At 38.3% G+C, this 19,492-nt stretch overlaps 2 protein-coding genes across 2 annotated transcripts; both read left to right on the top strand.

Moving 5' to 3' along the window:
- The first annotated feature begins 207 nt into the window (after window positions 1-207).
- On the top strand, window positions 208-678 carry LOC149845863 (uncharacterized). The gene has a single exon (XM_089989572.1). The coding sequence runs from the start codon at window positions 208-210 to the stop codon at window positions 676-678; it is 471 nt and encodes a 156-aa protein (XP_089845698.1).
- A 33-nt stretch (window positions 679-711) lies between these two features.
- On the top strand, window positions 712-957 carry LOC149845862 (uncharacterized). The gene has a single exon (XM_089997762.1). The coding sequence runs from the start codon at window positions 712-714 to the stop codon at window positions 955-957; it is 246 nt and encodes an 81-aa protein (XP_089853888.1).
- Window positions 958-19,492: the final 18,535 nt, after the last annotated feature.

Here is a 19,492-nt window from a genome sequence, read left to right as displayed (position 1 = left end):
TGACAGACGCAAAAAAAAATCTCAAAAGACGTTAGCAATCGAAACGCTTTGCTGAAAATATTGACAGACGCTTCTTCAAGTTTGTCGAGAAACGTGATAAAGATATTGGTGGTGGACTGGTGAAGTGAGACCTGAAAAAGGTCACAGATCACAGATGGTCATCGCGGTGTGCACCCTCCTCGTTCCCTCTCCTTCTCCTCCCGTTTCATGTTGCCCATCAACAACAGCCACCCAATTGCTGCAGATTTCCTAGCGGCCCTGTTCATTATCGCACCTCCTCAAGTCCCAGACCATGGCCAACCCACCACCACCAACAACAGCACAGGCAACGCCTTCCTGACTGCCCAGAGCTTCTCATCCCCTCAGACCCTCTCTGACTGGCTCAGGCCCAGGCTTCCCCAAGACCTCCCCAGCTGGGGAGTCAAGCCCGGCACCAAGAACGTCTCCAACCTCTGGCTCGAGCTCGCCCACGGCGAGACCCTCATGCTGGACTCCTTCCCTCCCCGGCGCACCGTCAACGTCGCCGTCGTCAACCTCCGCAACCGCGCCGGGGGCGTCCTGATTGAGTCCCACCAGGAGCTCAGCCATGGAAGCGTCCGGCCCCGCTGCCGCCCGCTCTCGGAGAAGATGAAGCCCGGTGAGACAGTCCGAGAGGCCGCCCTCCGGGCCGTTCGATAGGAATTGGGCTCCGCCGACGGGATTCAGGTGCTTATGGACACTTACTCCAGAAGGGTCGAGGATAGGGACTCCGCCTCCTACCCGGGGATGCCCGCGTGCTACATCTTGCATTCGGTGGATGCCATCGTCGAGGACGGCCTGCCGGAGGGGGAGTTCTTCACGGAGGAAGACGGCGAGTACGCGGGGAGCGGCAGCGGGGTTGCGGAGGGCGCGGTCGTCGTGAGGAGGCATTTCTGGAAGTGGGTTCCTCGTGAAGAAGCTTCAGCAGGTTCGGGTTAGTGCCGATTTCCAATTTTTCTGCTGGGTTTCCCCTTTTCTTTCTTTAGAAATCATATGGTGGGACTGTGGTTTACCTTTGCATTCTCTAGTACCCTAGATTTCGAGGCACTATTTCTTGTAAGTGATTGGCTATTGCTAGGTCTATTTTAATGAAAATTTTACCAGTAACATATGGGGTGCCCAAGATCCTTTTGATGCCTGAAGAGTCGGTTCTTTATAAGCGTTGAAATTGGATGTGTATGTTCGACCTGTTACACATATGATATTCAAGAAATGGTCCCACTTGGGGAATATGTGCTTAAGGTGGTTGTGAACAAGGAGATTATATCATCATGCTGAATTAGTTGCCCCTTTGATGATGGTTAGCACGGATTATGACTAAGAGATACATTTCAATTATTGGCTCGATTTGGTAGATTCATCTCCAGAGACGGATAGAGAAGAATGTCCAGTGGGTGTATGGTGTCCATATAAAGAGAACCTGATTTCATGTCTGGATATGCAAGTGCGTTAAAGGTTGAAGAACCAACCCTCATGTCCATTTCCAAATCCTTGGTCCTGAAGCATTCAGCCTGTCATTGACGGCAAAGACTATTCAACTGTTCATCAGGATAGAATCAGTTAATGACCTAAGTCTCCAGGTGCCAGAGCTGCAACAACCGTCAATCCTTGATCTGCAAGGCTCTTCCTGAAGGCCTGCTGGTTCCTGAGCTGCAACCACAATAAAAAACCCGTTGTCAGTGGATATCCAGCATCTATGCATTGCAATATACATATACCTTAACCTGAATTCACCTGGCTCTGAGGCCTGATAGTGATCCATGGCGTGCAATCTGCCTCATCCAATAGCAGGTTCAATTTTGCAGTAACTAGGTCCCATACAAAAGAAGACTTTCTTAATCCTAGGGATTAAGGGTTGAGATTTTCCACTGAAGTCAGATATGAACCTCGGGTCGCCTTCATTCTGGGCTTAGAGTTGTGGGTATTCGTTCAAAGTGATTTTCACTCCCTTCTTTACAAATCATTTTGGTTGATAAGAAAGGCCTCAATCCCCCAGCCTGAAAAGAATAGTTTGCAACGTGGCTAAGTTTTAGGCTGATTATGGTATGCCTGACGCCCTATATATTGGATAACTACAGCAAAATTATAGATAGGTTTAGCTCATGAGCCTGAAATTTGTCCCCGAGCCCTTATTGCACCCCGTAGGTCCTGCCAAATAAGGATGGATAAGCCTGCAGCCTAACAGCCAAAACTCGTAGTTAAATATAAAGCAAAACAAATTGGCAAGGTATCGAGGTTTTCACAGCCCATTCGCACCCTTGTAGGATGCAAATGATTGGCTTTGTTCTCAGTCTTGCCCGGACTAAATTAAAGCTAATCAATTCTGGCCTTATCAGATTCAACCCCTGAAATCTCCTTAATAATTAGATGTGAGGAGGTCCCATGGAAATGAAAGAAGCCCAAGCAAGCAGAATTGAGTTACTCTTAACATTATACTGGTTAGAATCACTGGGAATACCATAGAGAAAAGGATCTGTACACTCACTCATCGAGTTTGAAGATTTTGTATTCAATTAAATCAATAGAAAATTGATATGAAATCAAAATCATTCATATGATCTACAGCATCCAGAACCAAGTTCCTGAACTTATTTATTGTTCTTTATGGTGGCACAGTAGCAATTAATGGTACAGAAAGACAGGATTTTCCTTATATGTACGTCCAAGTGAAAAGGGTTGAACTTAGCCTCCCTAGTTCAGCACATCAAATAACAGAATGCTGACTGAAAATTTGTCAACAAGCACATACTTGGAAAACGTTCAGCTAACCCCAGCAGTATAAACATACTCCAAGGTGACCCAAAGCAATATTGAGTGTGTTCTAGGAATTAATGACAAACTAGAAGTCAATAACTATGACCTTTTCTCCTTAAAAAACAATTATGGTCATTTTAACGGTGAAAGTATCCACAAATGCATGCTTCAGAAGATAACTGAGAGATGAACTGAAATTTGGATTTAGGTAACATTTATGTCCATCAGAACAGTAAAGAGAAATTCCAAACATAATGCTTTGGTCACTATATGATATCTGTGATTAATGTATTCCTGCTAAAGCTTAGAAACATTCTGCTGGACGGCAAGAGCTTGCACCGTACATGTCAAAAAATGAAAAGTATTTCTTATGGCCATCAGAATAACAGTAAATAGAATTCCAAACACAATGCTTTGATGGTTATATGAGATCTTATCTGTTGTTGATGTATTAATGCGAAACTTAGAAACATTCTGCGAGGTGGCAAGAGTTTGCACCATTCATGTTGAAAATGAGAAGCATTTCTGCAAAATCTGAGCAAAAGTTGCACTCAGTAGCATATGGTACAGGCCTTAACCAGTATGGAAGAGGTCAGATGACACCTCGAAATGGAATTTGGTCCAAACGTACAAAAGAGTACCAGAGCTTGGACTTTCAGTCTTGGTATAGATTGCAAAAATAGCTGCAAGAACATTCAGTGGATAGAACTTCGGTAAACAAGCACTAAACCAAGATTGCAGCGTGAATTCATGGTTGGGAGAAGAATATTTTGAGCAGTAATACCCAACATTCTACACTTTCTCCCCTAGAGTAAAAAATTCATCTGCAGTGAATCTTTGAAAAAATGTCATTAATATTTATGACCTCATTCGCCACTGGCAAATAACTTCTCATGCATGCGCTTGCAAACAAAAGCTGCTTCATTTGATTTCCCCTCTTCATTGAGACCATGCTTGGATACCCCCTTCTCAATTCTTTCACAGAACAGAGTGCCAAATTCAGTCATGCCACAAACCAATGATTAACATTCCCTGATCCTCTGCACATCTACCAGCCATCTATGCAAATCAATATCATTTTCCATCTTTAAAAAATAGACATATTCCTGTTGAACAACTTCAATGACATCGTTCCCATGAAAATTGTATAAAAGGCCAGTCACAACATCTATTGACAGGCTGATGTTCTGGCGAACTTGCTCATCAATCACTATGCTTGTAAAGAAGCTGCATCAGCAGCATTACCTGCTGCAACGAGCACTACAAATCTGATGGAAGGTGGATGTCCTGGGCATATGCCCACTTATCAATTTTCCTAAGAGTCTTATGTTGCATAACTGGATCATCCTTCTGCATGAACTGATTAATCAGGGAGCTGTATGTCTCCAGATCAGTTACAAAGTCCCTCCTCAACATCAACACCCAAAGCTCATACCCGGTGTCTGGAAAATACAAGGATCTTGCGGACTGCTCTTGAGTAACTGCCTTACTGTCTTCCCATTTGCAGACAAGTGCTCAGAACTTTGGCCATAAGAAGCAAAAAGTGCAAATATGATGCTTGTAGCTACTGCTTGAGCTTCAATGCTTGCTTCACCATTTCTTCAAGCAGGTCCAATGTGGTATGGAAAATCACATCGGGTATGACTTTTAGTCAAACCCCCTTCCTTCTCATTGTCCTCGTCAAATTATGCCTGTTGGTGACCTTCCTGGACCAGCTGTGCCCATCCGGGAGAGTGTTGTAATTAACCATGTCTGCAAGGCACTGTAATGAAAAAGGGCGGAAGTACCAATAAAGCAAACCACTCTTGAAGAGTGATCTCAAGAGCCAAGAATACAAACACTAAAAGTGTATACAAAACCCACTAAAGGGGAAAATGACAAAGTCATAAGTTGGATATTATTGAAGAAAGAAAGAAGAGGGTGAAAAACCCTTGCAAATACAAGAGAAAGCCTCCTCTATTTATAGAGGAGAAAACCAAAGAGGAGGGACCACAAGGGGGCTCCCATCTAGTCGTTGGGAGCCCCAACGGTCATAAATATGACCGTTGGGGCCCCAACGACAAGATGAGTGGGGCCCCTTGTAGTCTTACAATATGCAAAACAAAAAAGAAAAAAAGAAAAAGAAAAAGTAAAAAAGAAAAAAGAAAAGGAAAAGAGGAAGGATTACATGGGGATTTACCAAAATACCCCTATCGGGTACTTGAAGAAAAAGAAAACAAAAAAAGAAATATGTATATATATATAAGTATATGTATATATATATATTTATATATATATATATATATATATATTTATATATATATACTTTAACATGCCCCCTCAAACTTTACGGGGAGAAGACCGAAAGTTTGCTAAGAAGAAACATAAATCGTGGAGTTGAGAGCACTTTGGTGAAGAAGTCAGCTAGTTGATATTCTGAAGTAACGTATGGTAATGTGATAGTTCCTCTGAGATATTCATCTCGAACATAATGGCAATCCATTTCGATATGCTTTGTCCGCTCGTGAAAAGTATGATTGCTTGCAATATAGATCACACTTTTGTTATCACAGCAGAGCTTGGTGGGAGAGGAAATGAGGACGCCCATGTCACCAAGGAGACTTTTAAGCCATACGATTTCTATAGTTGTCATTGTCATGGCCCGATATTCAGCTTTAGTGGACGATAGTGAGACCTTTTGTTGCTTTTTGCATCTCCACGAAATGAGAGATGCACTTAAGAAAATGCAAAGACTAGTGGTTGAGATCCGATCATTGGGATTTCCTCCCCAATCAGCATCAGTAAAAGCAGTTAATTCAAGAGATGAGGAAGAGGATAAGAAGTGCCCTTTGAAGATGACATTTTTGATGTATCGCACAATTCGCATCACAACCGCCATATGAACTGAAGTAGGTGCATGCTGAAACTGGCTTGCAGCATGAACCACATGAGCTATATCTGGACAGGTGATGGATAAATAGGTGAGAGATCCAATTAATTGACGATAGGAGGTTGGATCCTCAAGTAAAACACCATCCTCAAGTCTCAGTTTTGCATTGATAATTTCGGGAGTCTCAACTTTCTTTTCATCAGATACTCCTGACTTGGTACAAATGTTTGTTGCTATTTTCATTTGAGATAGAGTGTATCCTCGGGAGGAGTAAGCCACTTCAATTCCTAAAATATATCTCAAGAATTCAAGGTTAGACATATCAAAAGTTTCCTTTAACATAGACTTCACATCATTTACCCCCTTTTTGTCACTCTCAGTGATGATCATATCATCAACATACAACAGTATAATAACAATAAAATCACCTGTTTTCTTAACAAAAAGAGCAGTGTCAGTATAATAAGAAGTAAATCCCAAATTGATTAATACATTACTAAACTTGTCATACTAAGCTTTAGGAGATTGCTTAAGTCCATATAAAGCCTTTTTTAATTTTAAAATTTTACCATTTAAATTCATACCCGGAGGTGGTTTCATATAAACTTCTTCACTCAAACTTTCATTTAAAAAGGTATTTTTAACATCAAGTTGAAAAATTGGCCATTTTTTAATAGAGGCTATTGCAATAAGAGCTCGAACACTAGTCATTCGAGCAACTGGGGCAAAAGTTTCATCACAATTCACCCCATATTCTTGAGGATACCCTTTGGCTACTAACTTAGCCTTATATCTTTCTGAAGAGCCATCACTCTTAGTTTTTACTTTAAAAACCCATCTACATCCAATGGGTTTCTTGCCATTGGGTGAATCAATGATTTCCCAAGTTTGTGCCCTTTTAAGTGCATTAAGTTCCAATTTCATTGTTTCATTCCAATGAGCATATTGTTTAGCATCATTATAATGAAACGATTCATGAAATGAGTGAAGGGCTAGCAGAGATGCTTAAAAATTTGGAGAAAAAGAATCATAAGATACAAATCTATTTGGTATTTTAGAAATACGATTTGATCTTCTTTGAGAGGATTCTTCAATCGACTCATTTTGAGAGAATTTTTCAAAGGCACAAGGAGGATTACTTTCATTCCTTCTAGAGTAGACTTGTGTTTGCCTTGGTATATTTTCTTCTAAATTTTGGTCATCGTTTGGAGGTTCAAAATGATCCTCTCCAAGAGTTTCACTAGATTCAACATGATCATCTATGACCTTTTCTTGAGGTAACAAGTCAAATAAAAAGGAGTAATCAATATTTTCATTTGGTTTATGTGAAAAACCATTTTCTTCTTCTAAAAATGTGACATCTTTTGAGATATAAAGTTTGTTTTTTAATATGTCAAAACATCGATAGCCTTTTTGTTTTTCGCCATATCCTAAGAAAATACATTCAATTGCCCTTGAAGAAAGTTTATCATTTTTGTGAGTTAGAACAAAGCATTTACATCCGAAAATTCTTAGTCTTTTATAATCGGGAGACATATTGTAAAGTTTTTCAATTGGAGAAAGATTTTTCAAAGAAGATGAAGGAGTTCTATTGATAAGATATGTTGAGGTTAGAACCGCTTCGGCCCAAAAGGATTTTGGAATGTTTTTTGAAATTAATAAAGTCCTTGTGGTTTCTATTATGTGTCTATGCTTTCTTTCCGCAAGACCATTTTGTTGCAGAGTGTTTGGACAAGAACGTTGATGGCAAATACCATTTTCTTTCAAATAGATTTGAAATTCATTGGACATATATTCGCCTCCCGAATCAGATCTAAGAATAGATAGATTTCCTAAAAATTGATTTTTAACCATTGCATGGAATTCTTTAAAGAAGGAGAAAACTTTGGATTTGCGACTTAAGAAGTAAATCCATGTAAATCAAGTGAAGTCATCAATAAAGACCACATAGTACAAAAATCCTCATTTGGATAAAATAGGGGAAGGTCCCCATACATCGGAATGAACAAGTTCAAAAGGCCGAGTGGTGACATAATTTCTTTGAGGAAATGAAATAGCTTTAGATTTTTCAAAAATGCAATCTTTATAAGGCATGTGTTTGTCTTTACAAGTATTGTTCAAAAAAGGAAAAAGAGACATCTTTACAAAATTTGGATGACCAAGTCTCTCATGCCAAATTCCAATACTTTTGTCTTTTATAAGATTGCAAAATGACTTTGATGGAAGAGTCAAAAAGTCCATAAAATAAAGATCACCCCTTCTATGGCCTTGCCCAATCAGCTTCGCTGACTGGAGATCCTGCACGGTGCAATCTTTAGATGAGAAAGAGACTTGACATCCATGATCGGTGATTTGGGAAACGGAAAAAAGATTTAGATTAATTTTTGGAACGACTCTTACTTTAGGAATGAAAAAGTTTTGAGAAGTTTTAAAATCAAGTGTTCCAATACTTTCAATTTTTAAAGATGTCTCATCGACCGTTGAAACATAAGAAGATATGGGTTCGGAAGAGATATTAAAGAGAGAGTTTTTATGAGATGTCATATGAAAAGAAGCACCGGAGTCTAGTATCCACATACCTAGAGATGATGAAGAATAGGCGATGGCGGCTCCTGATGTTGAAGATAAAGAAGTCTTGAGAAGATGTTGGTGAACTTCGGAGATATGATTAAGAGTTTCTTTGATATCTCCTTCTTTGACACTTTCTTCTTCCTTTTTTGGAGAATTTTCTCCAATCGCGGCCACTTTTCCTTTAAGCTTTGGGCAAACCGGCTTGATATGTTCCGGTTCATTACAACAGTGACAAATCACTCATTTTCTACATTCATTATTTTTGTTAAAGTGAGGAGGTCTTTATGCTTTTACATTTGATCTGGGCCTAGTAACTGCCAAAACTTCATCACTCTTAGTACTTATGTCAAGACGAGTTTCTTCTTGGCATACTTCAGCAAGAGCGTCTTCAATGGGTAAGGCTTTACTTCTATGGAGAAGGGATGTTCTAACTTGTTCAAATTTTGGCCAAAGACCATGGATGAATTAGAAAAAATGCTCATTTTCAATTTGTTATCTTCTCAACTCAATATCTTCCGGAGCCACCCATTTGGGCTTAAGAAGAACAAGTTCATCCCAAAGAGGGGTTAAAGAACTAAAGTAATCACGGACACTCATATCCGCTTGTCTAGTAGAACATTTTTTTTTTACAACAAAATTGTCTAGCTAGATCCTTTTGGGTATACATACCCTTAGGAAAGAACCATGCCTCATTGGATCTTCTAAATTTAGAAATGTTGGCACAATTTTTGAGGTCCACATTGTTCATAAACCATGCCAAAATTTTGGCATAGTTACTTTCCCAATCCTCAACTTTGAATTGATGGTCATTGATAGCTTTGATGCGTTCATCGCCATCTAAAGCTTTTTCAATCCCACTTTCAATTTTAGTGAGAACAAGAGAGGGTTCGAGAGTAGTTCCCATAACAAAACCCCAAAGTTTCTTACCTCTTAGATGATTTTTCATAGCGGAGGCCCACATAAGGTAATTGGATTCATTGAGCTTAAAAGAGAGCTCTACTTTAGATTCGTGCTTCATAGGTACCGAATAGTCTTTCTTCAAAAGCTTGAGAGGAACACGTCCCAAGTCAAAAAAAGAAGAGAAGCCCGATCACCAACCTTGCTCTGATACCATGTAATGAAAAAGGGCGGAAGTACCAATAAAGCAAACCACTCTTGAAGAGTGATCTCAAGAGCCAAGAATACAAACACTGAAAGTGTATACAAAACTCACTAAAGGGAAAAATGACTAAAAGTCATAAGTTGGATATTATTGATGAAAGAAAGAAGAGGGTGAAAAACCCTTGCAAATACAAGAGAAAGCCTCCTCTATTTATAGAGGAGGAAATCAAAGAGGAGGGACCACTAGGGGGCTCCCATCTAGTCGTTGGGGCCCCAACGACAAGATGAGTGGGGCCCCTTGTAGTCTTACAATATGCAAAACAAAAAAGAAAAAGAAAAAGTAAAAAAAGAAGAGAAAAGAAAAAGGGGGAGGATTACATGAGGATTTACCAAAATACCCCTATCGGGTATTTGGAGAAAAAAAACAAAAAAGAAATATATATATATATATATATATATATATATATATATATATATATATATATATATATATATATATATATATATATATACTTTAACAGGCACACCCTGCTTCATGATTTCATTCAAGAACCTGAACACCTCCTCAACCACAGAATCTAGGTAGAACCCTCTGTTGGGGTCATTGAAGGTGTAGATGTCTGAGGCAACACTGTAGCCGACCATGTTAACGTGGCAGCTCGGACCATGTTGGCCCAGTCACTTCAAAGAATTGAGGTGTTGAAAACTTGAAAGTATAAACAGGAGGGACACCAAGTGCTTTTTTCTTCAAGAAGACCTTGATGGAGTCTTGTGGCTTCATGCCGTTGAAGAATTGAGCCTCCCCACTTGAGGATTCTGCTACAGGTGAGGATCTCGATCATCTTGAAGTAGGTCTCGTCAGTGTGGTCAAGTCCCCTTTGAGCCTGCATCCAACTGCGGAACTGGTGGGGTTTGGAGACAGCTTAACATGCTCGAGGACCTCGATGTCAGCATTGGAAGATGGAGGAGAGAGGGTGCCCAGAGGATTCCAGATTTTGGGGACCATGGTTGGTTGTTGATGAGTTGGGAGATGGTGCCAGAGAGTATAGGCTTACAATGGGTTCGGTTGTTGTCTTGCTGCTCTTATTCTTCTTCTTGGGTTGCCCAATTCCCATGGATTGCTCTTGCTGGTGTTGGTACTGGGGGATGGTTTGTAGTTTCTAAGGAGAGTGTTAACGAAAGAGTGGCAGGAAGGGCACATTTGCATCTAGTGAAGGTGAGACATGATGGTGGTGGAAAATCATGAGACAAAGCACATATACAGAGAGAGAGAGAGAGAGAGGATATGTTGGCTGTTCATGAACAGAGAGAAAGAGCTTTCATGGATTTCGAACTTCCACTGTGCAAATGGTGGAAATTTTTTGTCAATCAAACCTGACTTCTAAAGTTCTAGATTAGCGAGTTTGAAAATCCAAGAAATTTGGACATTTAGTTGCATGATGTGCATGGCTGCATGCAGGTCAACTACCATAGCTATCGTGCGTACATGAATGTATTGAAGGAGTGATCCTGTTTAGCTTGGATGTAATTTGTATAGCCGTTGCAACCTTGACAAAACCCAGCTTGAACTGGATTGCTGCCTACACTAGAAACCAGACGTGGGTCAAATTCAATGGCATTCTCCAGACCACTGGAGAAGAGAATCTCATAAACAAAACCAAATTAGTTTTTTAATTAGCAAATCTATTTATTTTGAAAGCCCATGTAGTTGGAAGAAGACTTCATGATGATGATGATGATGATGATGATTCAACAAAGTATTTAGGGAGTATTTGGCTGATGCTCAGTCGATTTATGTTAAAAAGTCATACGCGATCGATATAGGTTCAAACAAAACATTCACACAAAACAAAAGCAATTTAACGTGGTTTGGCTTTGAAGCCTACGTCCATGATCGACTCTCTCTCTCTCTCTCTCTCTCGTTTTTCACACTTGGACAAGAGAGTTCTTTTCTATTAAAATAGCAAGAGGAGGTTACATTTGGATAGATTTGATCCTTCCACAACCAACACTGATTAGAATTCTTATGAGTTGGTTTAACGTGGATAAGGGTGAAGTTGTTAGCTTCACCTTTACATTTGATCTTATCACAACTTATGGGTCTCTCATCGTTAGATTTGGATTGAGATCTCTCATCTTGACATTTGGATTGACCTTCATGATTGGATCCACTACCTTCACTAGTGGACTTGGGTCCTATTCCTTCAACAATTTCTTGGGTCATTTTGAGAGTTGGTTGACAACTTTAGCAAAATGGCATTTTTAAAATGTTCTTTTGGATCTCTAGAATGATGTTTCAATAAAACAACCAACAAATTTTCAATACGGTCAATTATTTATCCTCCCTTATCTTCTTCTCTCTCATATTTTTCGATCATCCATATCAACTTTGCTATTGTTCCACATGAAGGAAAAGGCATGGGGCTCATCCAATCTCGTTTAGTGGGACAAATAGGCCTGTCAAAGTTTTACATATTTTATATAGTAAAGTTTGAATAGGGCTTGTTTCTTGTTATAGTTCGATTTTTAAGAGATACCCTAGGATCTATGTTTCAAATCTCAGATGCCTCCTTATGCAAATGGGGGTGAATCCAGCTTGTGTGTGGGGTCTATTATATTGATGTGGAAGCCTATGTAACTGAATACACTGTAAAAAAGCCAATGAACACATGTTTATACTAGAAGTAAGAAGAGTTTGATACATGTCCATGGCAGGTTGGCCTATAATATTCTAACTTTTTCAAACATATAAAATAAATATATTTTAAGTTATTTGCAAGCTTTTCGGGTTACAAATGTCTTATATATGATAAATATTCATTTCTCATGATTTTGGATTTCAAACCAGTCAAAATTCGGGTTTAGATCAGTGTTGTTTGGATTCGAAGGCATAATCATCATTTTTGGAAAAGATGATGGGATTTTTGGTCCAAGGACATGGTCGATATTCCTAACAAAGGGTTAGGGTATTGTTGTCCTAGGGATAAAGAAGAAATTTCTAAAAAAATATTGGTTTTATAAGAAATAGCAGTCTTGTAATTAGGTTTGCAAAAAAAGGAAAAATAGGTATAAGAAAGTTATGATGGGTATCTTGGTAATTACAACTCAGCCCCCATTGACAGAGTGTGTTTTAACCTATATAAGGGTTTTATTTAAAAACCTAAGCTAGTCTAATCTCTCTTTACGCATAGCTCTCTTCTCATTCTCTCATTTCTTCACCCTTCTTCTTGTTTTCCTCACCTCCATCTTCTTCTCCTCTTAAGCCCTTGTTAAGATTATTGTGAGGAGGGGCTGAACTAGTTAAATCCATTTTTTGGAGGAGTTTTCATACCTTAAGGAGTTTCTGCGAATTTGGGTTGAACTTGAATATTTTCTACATTTTTTATTTTGGGTGTTCTTGTGTGTTCCAGAAAGGTACAATGCTCTATTGCCATGACTTCTAGAAAGTATGTAGTATTAAATGTTTTGTAAGCATGTGTTTTTAAGGAATCATGTTAAAAAATGAGAGATTTTTGAGAAACTTCATGTTTATGCTTAATATATGACTTGAAATATGGTTTAACATGTGTTTGTAAAGCTTTCAGTTGTGTAGTTTTGATTTCCTATGTAAAAGAATGAAATCTGAGCATGAATCCATACTTAGCTATTATTTTTCTAGAATTTTTTGAATTGTTTTTTCTTTTGTTCGAACGCAGGAATCGACCCCTGTTACTATTCCCTTTTGGTTGACCTGAGGTGAAGCCTGAGGGTTGACCCTCATGTTCAGAGAGTCGACCCCTTGCTGTTCTTGTGCTTTAGGCCAGCCTAAGGGTTGACTCTCGTATTCAAAGAGTCGACCCCTGCAGTGTAAGGGTAGACCTTTGATATCCTGAGAATCGACCCCTGCAATTGAGGACTCAACTCTTGGAAACAAAGAGTCGGCCCTTGTAAACAGAGAGTCAACCTTATGTTGTTATTATGCTTTAGGCCAGCCTGAGGGTTGACTCTCATGTTCAGAGAGTCGACTCCTGTAGTGTAAGGGTCGACCCTTGATATCCTGAGATTCAACCTCTGCAGCTGATGACTCAACTCTTGGAAACAAAGAGTTGACCTCTGAACATTAAGAGTCGACTCTTGAGTTCCCCAAATAAGTTTTCTTGGTGTTTTGAGTTTGGCTACAAGCTATTAAGCTTGGGTTTTGATGGATGCAAGCCTATACAATTGTGTATGCATGCTTAGTATTAGTGTTAGTTGATTTTGCACGATTTTTACACAATAAGGCATTATTTGATTTCATTTGATCCTAAAGAGAACCATTTCATGCATAAATACATATTTTTCTATTGTGTGTTGTATGCCGCATTGGGATGTCAGGTCTCGTGTTTCAGTTGTAGTTATTGTAAAGATGATAATACTAGTGAAGAAAATAAATGTTGTAGGTATTGTAAAGATGATAATACTAATGAAGAAAATAAATATACATATAGTATTCTAGGGTGATGACTGTAGAGTTATCTTGTTACAAGAGCATGCTCAGGTGTTGACCCTAAGTAACAAGAGAGAACCCTATGAGGTTATGTGATATATAAGAAATAAATAATTAAGAACAAACTTCACTAAAATATTGGTTTATTCTCTTCAAAATGTGTGACTTGAGAACGCTTGTTAAAGATGGTCAAGCATTAGCACCAACTTTGTGGCAAAATGTGTGAAGCTAGTTGGTCAATTAATGTGAATCATCCCTAGTCATAGGAATTAAGGGACTGTGATTCCAATACTCGAGGCAGAGGTAAAGTTGTTGCAGTATGCCTAGTAGTATACTACATTAATTTTAGAAAGAGATAAGGTTCTCGTATTCTGGGTTCTGAGGAGAAGGACACCTTGACGAAGGGTCTTGAACTCTGGTGCAAGCATCTCACTATTTTCTAAGGGTTAAAAGACATAAGGAAATGGTTGAATGAACACCTTTGAATAGGCCGAAGATACCCACAAGGGCTAAGAGAGTAGATCTCCTTGGATATAAAGCATAACTGTAATGAAAATTATATGTTAAGCATCTCATATAAAGCAACAAAAATTAAATGAAAGATTTAATAAAATATCCATGCTAGTAGGTCGACATGGCATGAGTTTTTGAGATTGGTGTGTGAGGCATCTAAGGGTTGAACCCTATGTTGAAGGAGTCAACTCATTTTTAATATAGTTATGATTTTTTTGTTCTAAGAGTCGATCCCTATGACGGAAGGGTTGACTTCTCTTGTGAAATTAATGTTCTTACTTTTGAGGGTTGACCCCTATTTGTGAGGGTTGACTTCTTTTTAAGTCTATTGATGTTAGGTTTATTTCTGAAGCTCGACTCCTAGGATTTTAGGGTCGACTCCTCTTGAGTTTCTTATATATGTGTGTACTCTATAGTCCGTGAGTCAACGTCAGTTGGGGTAAGTCAGCTCTTTTGAATTGTTCTCTTATGTTGAGTAAACCTAAAGGTCAACTTGTATGGGAGGAGTCGACTTTTCGTATTTGAGAGTTAAGGATTTTTTTTGACAAATGAACTTTTGGTTTGGCTCATACTCACTGGTGATCATGTGAGTAATGAGATTGTACGATGAAAAGTTGTTTCTCACTATCATCATTAAAAAATTTATGAACTAAGGCGAATGCGGAATAGAGCGTAATGGACACTAGCGGCTTGTGGACCTTGATGGATGAACTCTTGGACTTCCTTCTAAAGAACTTTTTGGGATTTGGGTAATTTGTTGTAATTATAAACTATGTAATGTAAACTTTACATTTTGCTGTAAATGAATATGGATATTTATATCAAAGTATTGAAACCCAATTTTTTTCTTGATCTTGGGATGATTATTTAAATAATATTTCATCAAGGTTTTTCTTAAATCTATTTCAAAAAAAAAAATCTTGGTAAAAATTCTAGTATGACAGGGCCGGCCCATAGACTGCCCAGCCCAATGCCCACCTCTAGTCTCTCTCAAGATGCTTTTCAAGTTAATTCGGTAGAGTAATTAAGTTTTTTTTCTTAATTAATTAAGATTTTTAATTAAAGCAAGAGTCATGACAAATGTTGGACTCTAGAATCTTCTCCCTAGTCTAGCTCTTGTTTTATAGTAAGAGTCTTTTATTTCTTATGAATTAATATTTTACTCAAGATCATCATGCTATAAATAAAGGTCTATAGAACCCATTTGGATTATAGATTGAATTGATTGTTAGATGTCCCCCTCTTTAGACATCTCTCTCTTCTCCCTTACATTTTTCTTTCACCTCTCTTTGATCCACGTGAAGTTAGACATCCTTAGGCTGGTCCTTTATCCTTTCTAAGGGTCTAAGTCCTTCTCGTACTTGTATCTTTATTGTAGAGTGATCCCTAACTTGAAAATCAATGTAAGAGCTTTGTCAGTCATGATTCTACTAATCGGCCTTACGAACGTGTGTCAGGTGTTTATACCACTCTTTAGACCTCTATTATACCATAGAACCGGTCTTTAACATTTCCTAAAGCTACTTAAGCTCCTATACCAAGACCACATCTGAATAAGTAGTGCAGTTTCGTTTTGCTTTTTCTAAACTCCTGTACATACCTTTTTCACACCTGAACATATAAACTCCTTTAAAACCTCCCTATGCCTTCTACAATCCATGAAACTAATCTCAACTTTAGTTAAGACCCTACTCACGTTTGGGACCTGAAACACCAAAATCATACCTTATCGATTAAAAAAATGCATAGTTTTTTGCTAGTTTGACCTCATCAACATCTCCAACTACCTAGTTTGACCTCTCTGACCCCTAACACTTATGTTGGACCCCAACACACAACCAAAGGTCCCTCTAGAAACCCTAAACTAGGGCCTTTCATATCTAAACTGAAATATGTTTTTTATTCATGTACTAGGCCTAGTTTTGACGATTCAGCCGTTTTGATCCCGTAGCTTTCCGTACCTCCAAATACGCCACCATTAGAGACCTTAGACCGCCTGATATGCTCTCTAAACATATTTGGACTTTTGCAATTCATATTTACAACTTACCGAATTAGATAAGTATTTGCCTTTTTAAATTAGTGGCAAGATCTCATCCAAATTAAGAAAAAAATAAGTTTAACATAGGCAACCACTAGCATAAATATAATATAAATGAAAATTTCTACATAAAAAGCAAACACAGACTTTTATAGAGGTTACCAGAACCATACTTTTTATTTTTTTCTCAAATATCTTTTTGTCCCTTTTATTCTAGTTCTTAAAAATCCAGTTCGGGTGGATCTGAAGAAGAGATTTCTCTTCCCATAGTTTTGGAACAAGTATGAGAACCCCAAGTTATCCTAACTGTGGAATCTTCTTCTAGCTCACAGTTCCTGTAGCCAACAACAACTATCTAGGTAGCAACTGTTGATCCTACAAATGCATGGGAAGAGGATGAAAAAGAAAAAACATGTCAGGAAAGGGTTTAAACATTAAAGGGCATCTCACTCATCTAGAGGAGAAGATTGCTCAAGTAACCTAGTTGGTATCTCAATTGGTGATTTTCACAGATAACCTTGATGCTTCTAGTCCCACACCTTGTGTAAGGGCCACTATAATACTTGATCAAGAGCATGACGAGGAAGGAGAGGATGAGGAATATGTTGGTTAGCTGGGTTACCTACAACCTCATTAGCAATCTGAGGTTGAAGCTTAAATTGATATTCTTACTTTCAATCTAGTGGTAGATGTTGATAAGCTAGATAACTGACTAGATCAGGGAGAAAAATATATTACTGTATTAGTAGAACAAGTAATGCACTTTCAGATGATAGCAACCTCAATGGCTTTCATCCCATCAATGCTGGAAAAATTTAGAATGCATAAATACTCATACACTAAAGTGCAACTTGCCATTGTTGGTGGTCAGCTATCGCAATAAGATGAAAAAAGAAAAGAAAAACAACAAAAGAGAGAAGAAGAGGCACTAGAAGAGAGAGAAGAGAAAGTGAAAATGAAAAACAAGAAAAAAGAAATACATGGTTGACAGCTGGCAATCATAAGAGTTTTTGAGTTATTTTTTTTAATCTGAAGATATGTTTGTGACCTACATGCTTAATTTCATAGAAATCAGCTCTTGGATCGTCCAATTCTAACGCGGATTGATTTTTATAGGATTTCAAAATCAACTGCCTAAAATTTTCATAAATATTCAAGCATCAAAAATCATATTTTTCATCAGAAAAACACAATCTAAGTATTGATTTCTAGAAATTGGACTACACCAAACACATCTGTAAGGTCGGAATTGTGAAAAAGTATCTAAGTGTCTTATCTAAATCCAAATTTCATAAAACTGTCCACATTATGTACAATCTAGTTAGAAAATCATAGGTGCAAGTTATATCTACTCAATCTCTCCTTTATCTGTCATCATGTTTTTCAACGTAAAAATATGTTTTTTTTTATTCATCAAAATTTAACATATTGTGGGCCATTAATTTTTGAATTCCTTGAAAAGCCGGATTACATGTAAATAAATTACCCAAAACATATTTTCTACTAAATAATTTTGTGGTCTCTAAACCCAGAAATCGATCAATAAATCAGTGGTCAAATTCAAGAAACATATATATAAATAATTTAAAAAGTCTAGCAAAACAAAGTTAAAGCTTACAAAAAAGTTAACACTAAATGAATAAGATATGTGCTTTATAAAAATCACGTCCAAGGATTAAACTCATGGAGGAATGACATGATTTTTTTTTTTTTACCAGTTTTCTCAGTACCATGCTTAAGAACAAAGTGTATTTCTTTAATAATGGAAGGAGGGCTTTTCATAGATCTTTCAGCTGAAGCAAGAAAACACATTTCCAAGACTACCCAAATTTCTTTGACCACCCAAAAAAGAAGCCTGAAAGAGAGAAACAGCAAAATGGGTATTTATCTATTGATTAAGGAGGCTATAAAATACAAGTAACAAAATAAAACAAATAATAAAAAAGAAGAAGAAAAAATAAAACAGAAACTTCCTGAGTTCTTAACAATAATAGCGGGCTTTGACCAACAGGGGGCTCCACGTGGTTGGTGGGAGTTGTCTGTGCACGTCTTCTTGTTGCGGGACATTGCAGGTTCAAACTCCAGTGGTACGTTGAATAATAACTGGTGGGGGTCTGCCTAACCCCAGCTTGCCTTTCAAAAAAAATAGCAGGCTTTGCCTCCAAATCACACAAATCCAAACTAACTTCCATCACGGAGTTGCCGCAGCCCACCAACACCTTCTTCCCTCTGTACTCCTCCCAATCTCGTACTAACGAATGTATCACCTTCCCACCAAATTTTTTTTGAGAAAAAAGACAAATGATTTGTATTCATTTCACAATTTACATATTTACACCTTCCCACCAAATCGCTCACTCATCCCTTCGATCTTGGGCCACCCCTGCATTCTCCCCCGTGGCCACCACAGACTACTTGCATATGTTGAACTCCACCTCCAGTATGGTTATCAGCCCTGTATCGTTTGGCCAACGATTCACGTGAATCGAACAGATACCGATAACTGAATCGTTCTTGAATCGGCCAAAACAAATATTACATGTCAATCAGAACATGTTAAAGCTATTAAAATAATATTAAAAATTTAAGTTTCAGTATCTTTTACATTTATTACAAAATAGCCGATTCAGGCCGGCCCGTTTTCCACACCTAATTGCACTTCATCCATCCACATCTTGAGGAAGGCAGATCAGGTGCAACAGGGGCTCCGCTTGTCTGGAGGAACAGCTAGTGCACGTCACAAGGACGTTGCAGGTTCAAAACCCAATGGTATAGTTGTATAACTGGTAAGAGTCTGCCTAAATCCAGCTTGCCTTTCAATAAATAAAAAGGTGCAATCACATTGCACACTTTTATAATATGCCTTCCATATTGTCTTGGGCCTCACAACTGCCACGCTGTATTCAGAGATTGATGGCAGTCAGGTACAACGGCACATTCAAAGTCTGCAATGTGATTGAACCTGATCCGCCCTTCATCTTGAGGGGGGTCCTTGTTAAGTATTTACAGTGACATAGGTGGTTTGGAAATGAGTGCGTATCAGGTCCTAGTTGGATCTGACGGATTACCATCAGAGCTCACCCTGATCCTGATGTTGTTTATCTATGCAATGAACGGCATCCAAAATGCCTGTGTCTATTAAATCGGTCCACAATTTTTT

Source organism: Nuphar pumila, chromosome 2, assembly GCF_984573655.1.
Source record: "Nuphar pumila chromosome 2, dmNupPumi1.hap1.1, whole genome shotgun sequence".
Taxonomy (NCBI): Eukaryota; Viridiplantae; Streptophyta; class Magnoliopsida; order Nymphaeales; family Nymphaeaceae; genus Nuphar; species Nuphar pumila.
The sequence above is the reverse complement of the archived record's forward strand: the minus strand, read 5'-3'. Positions and strand labels throughout refer to the sequence as shown.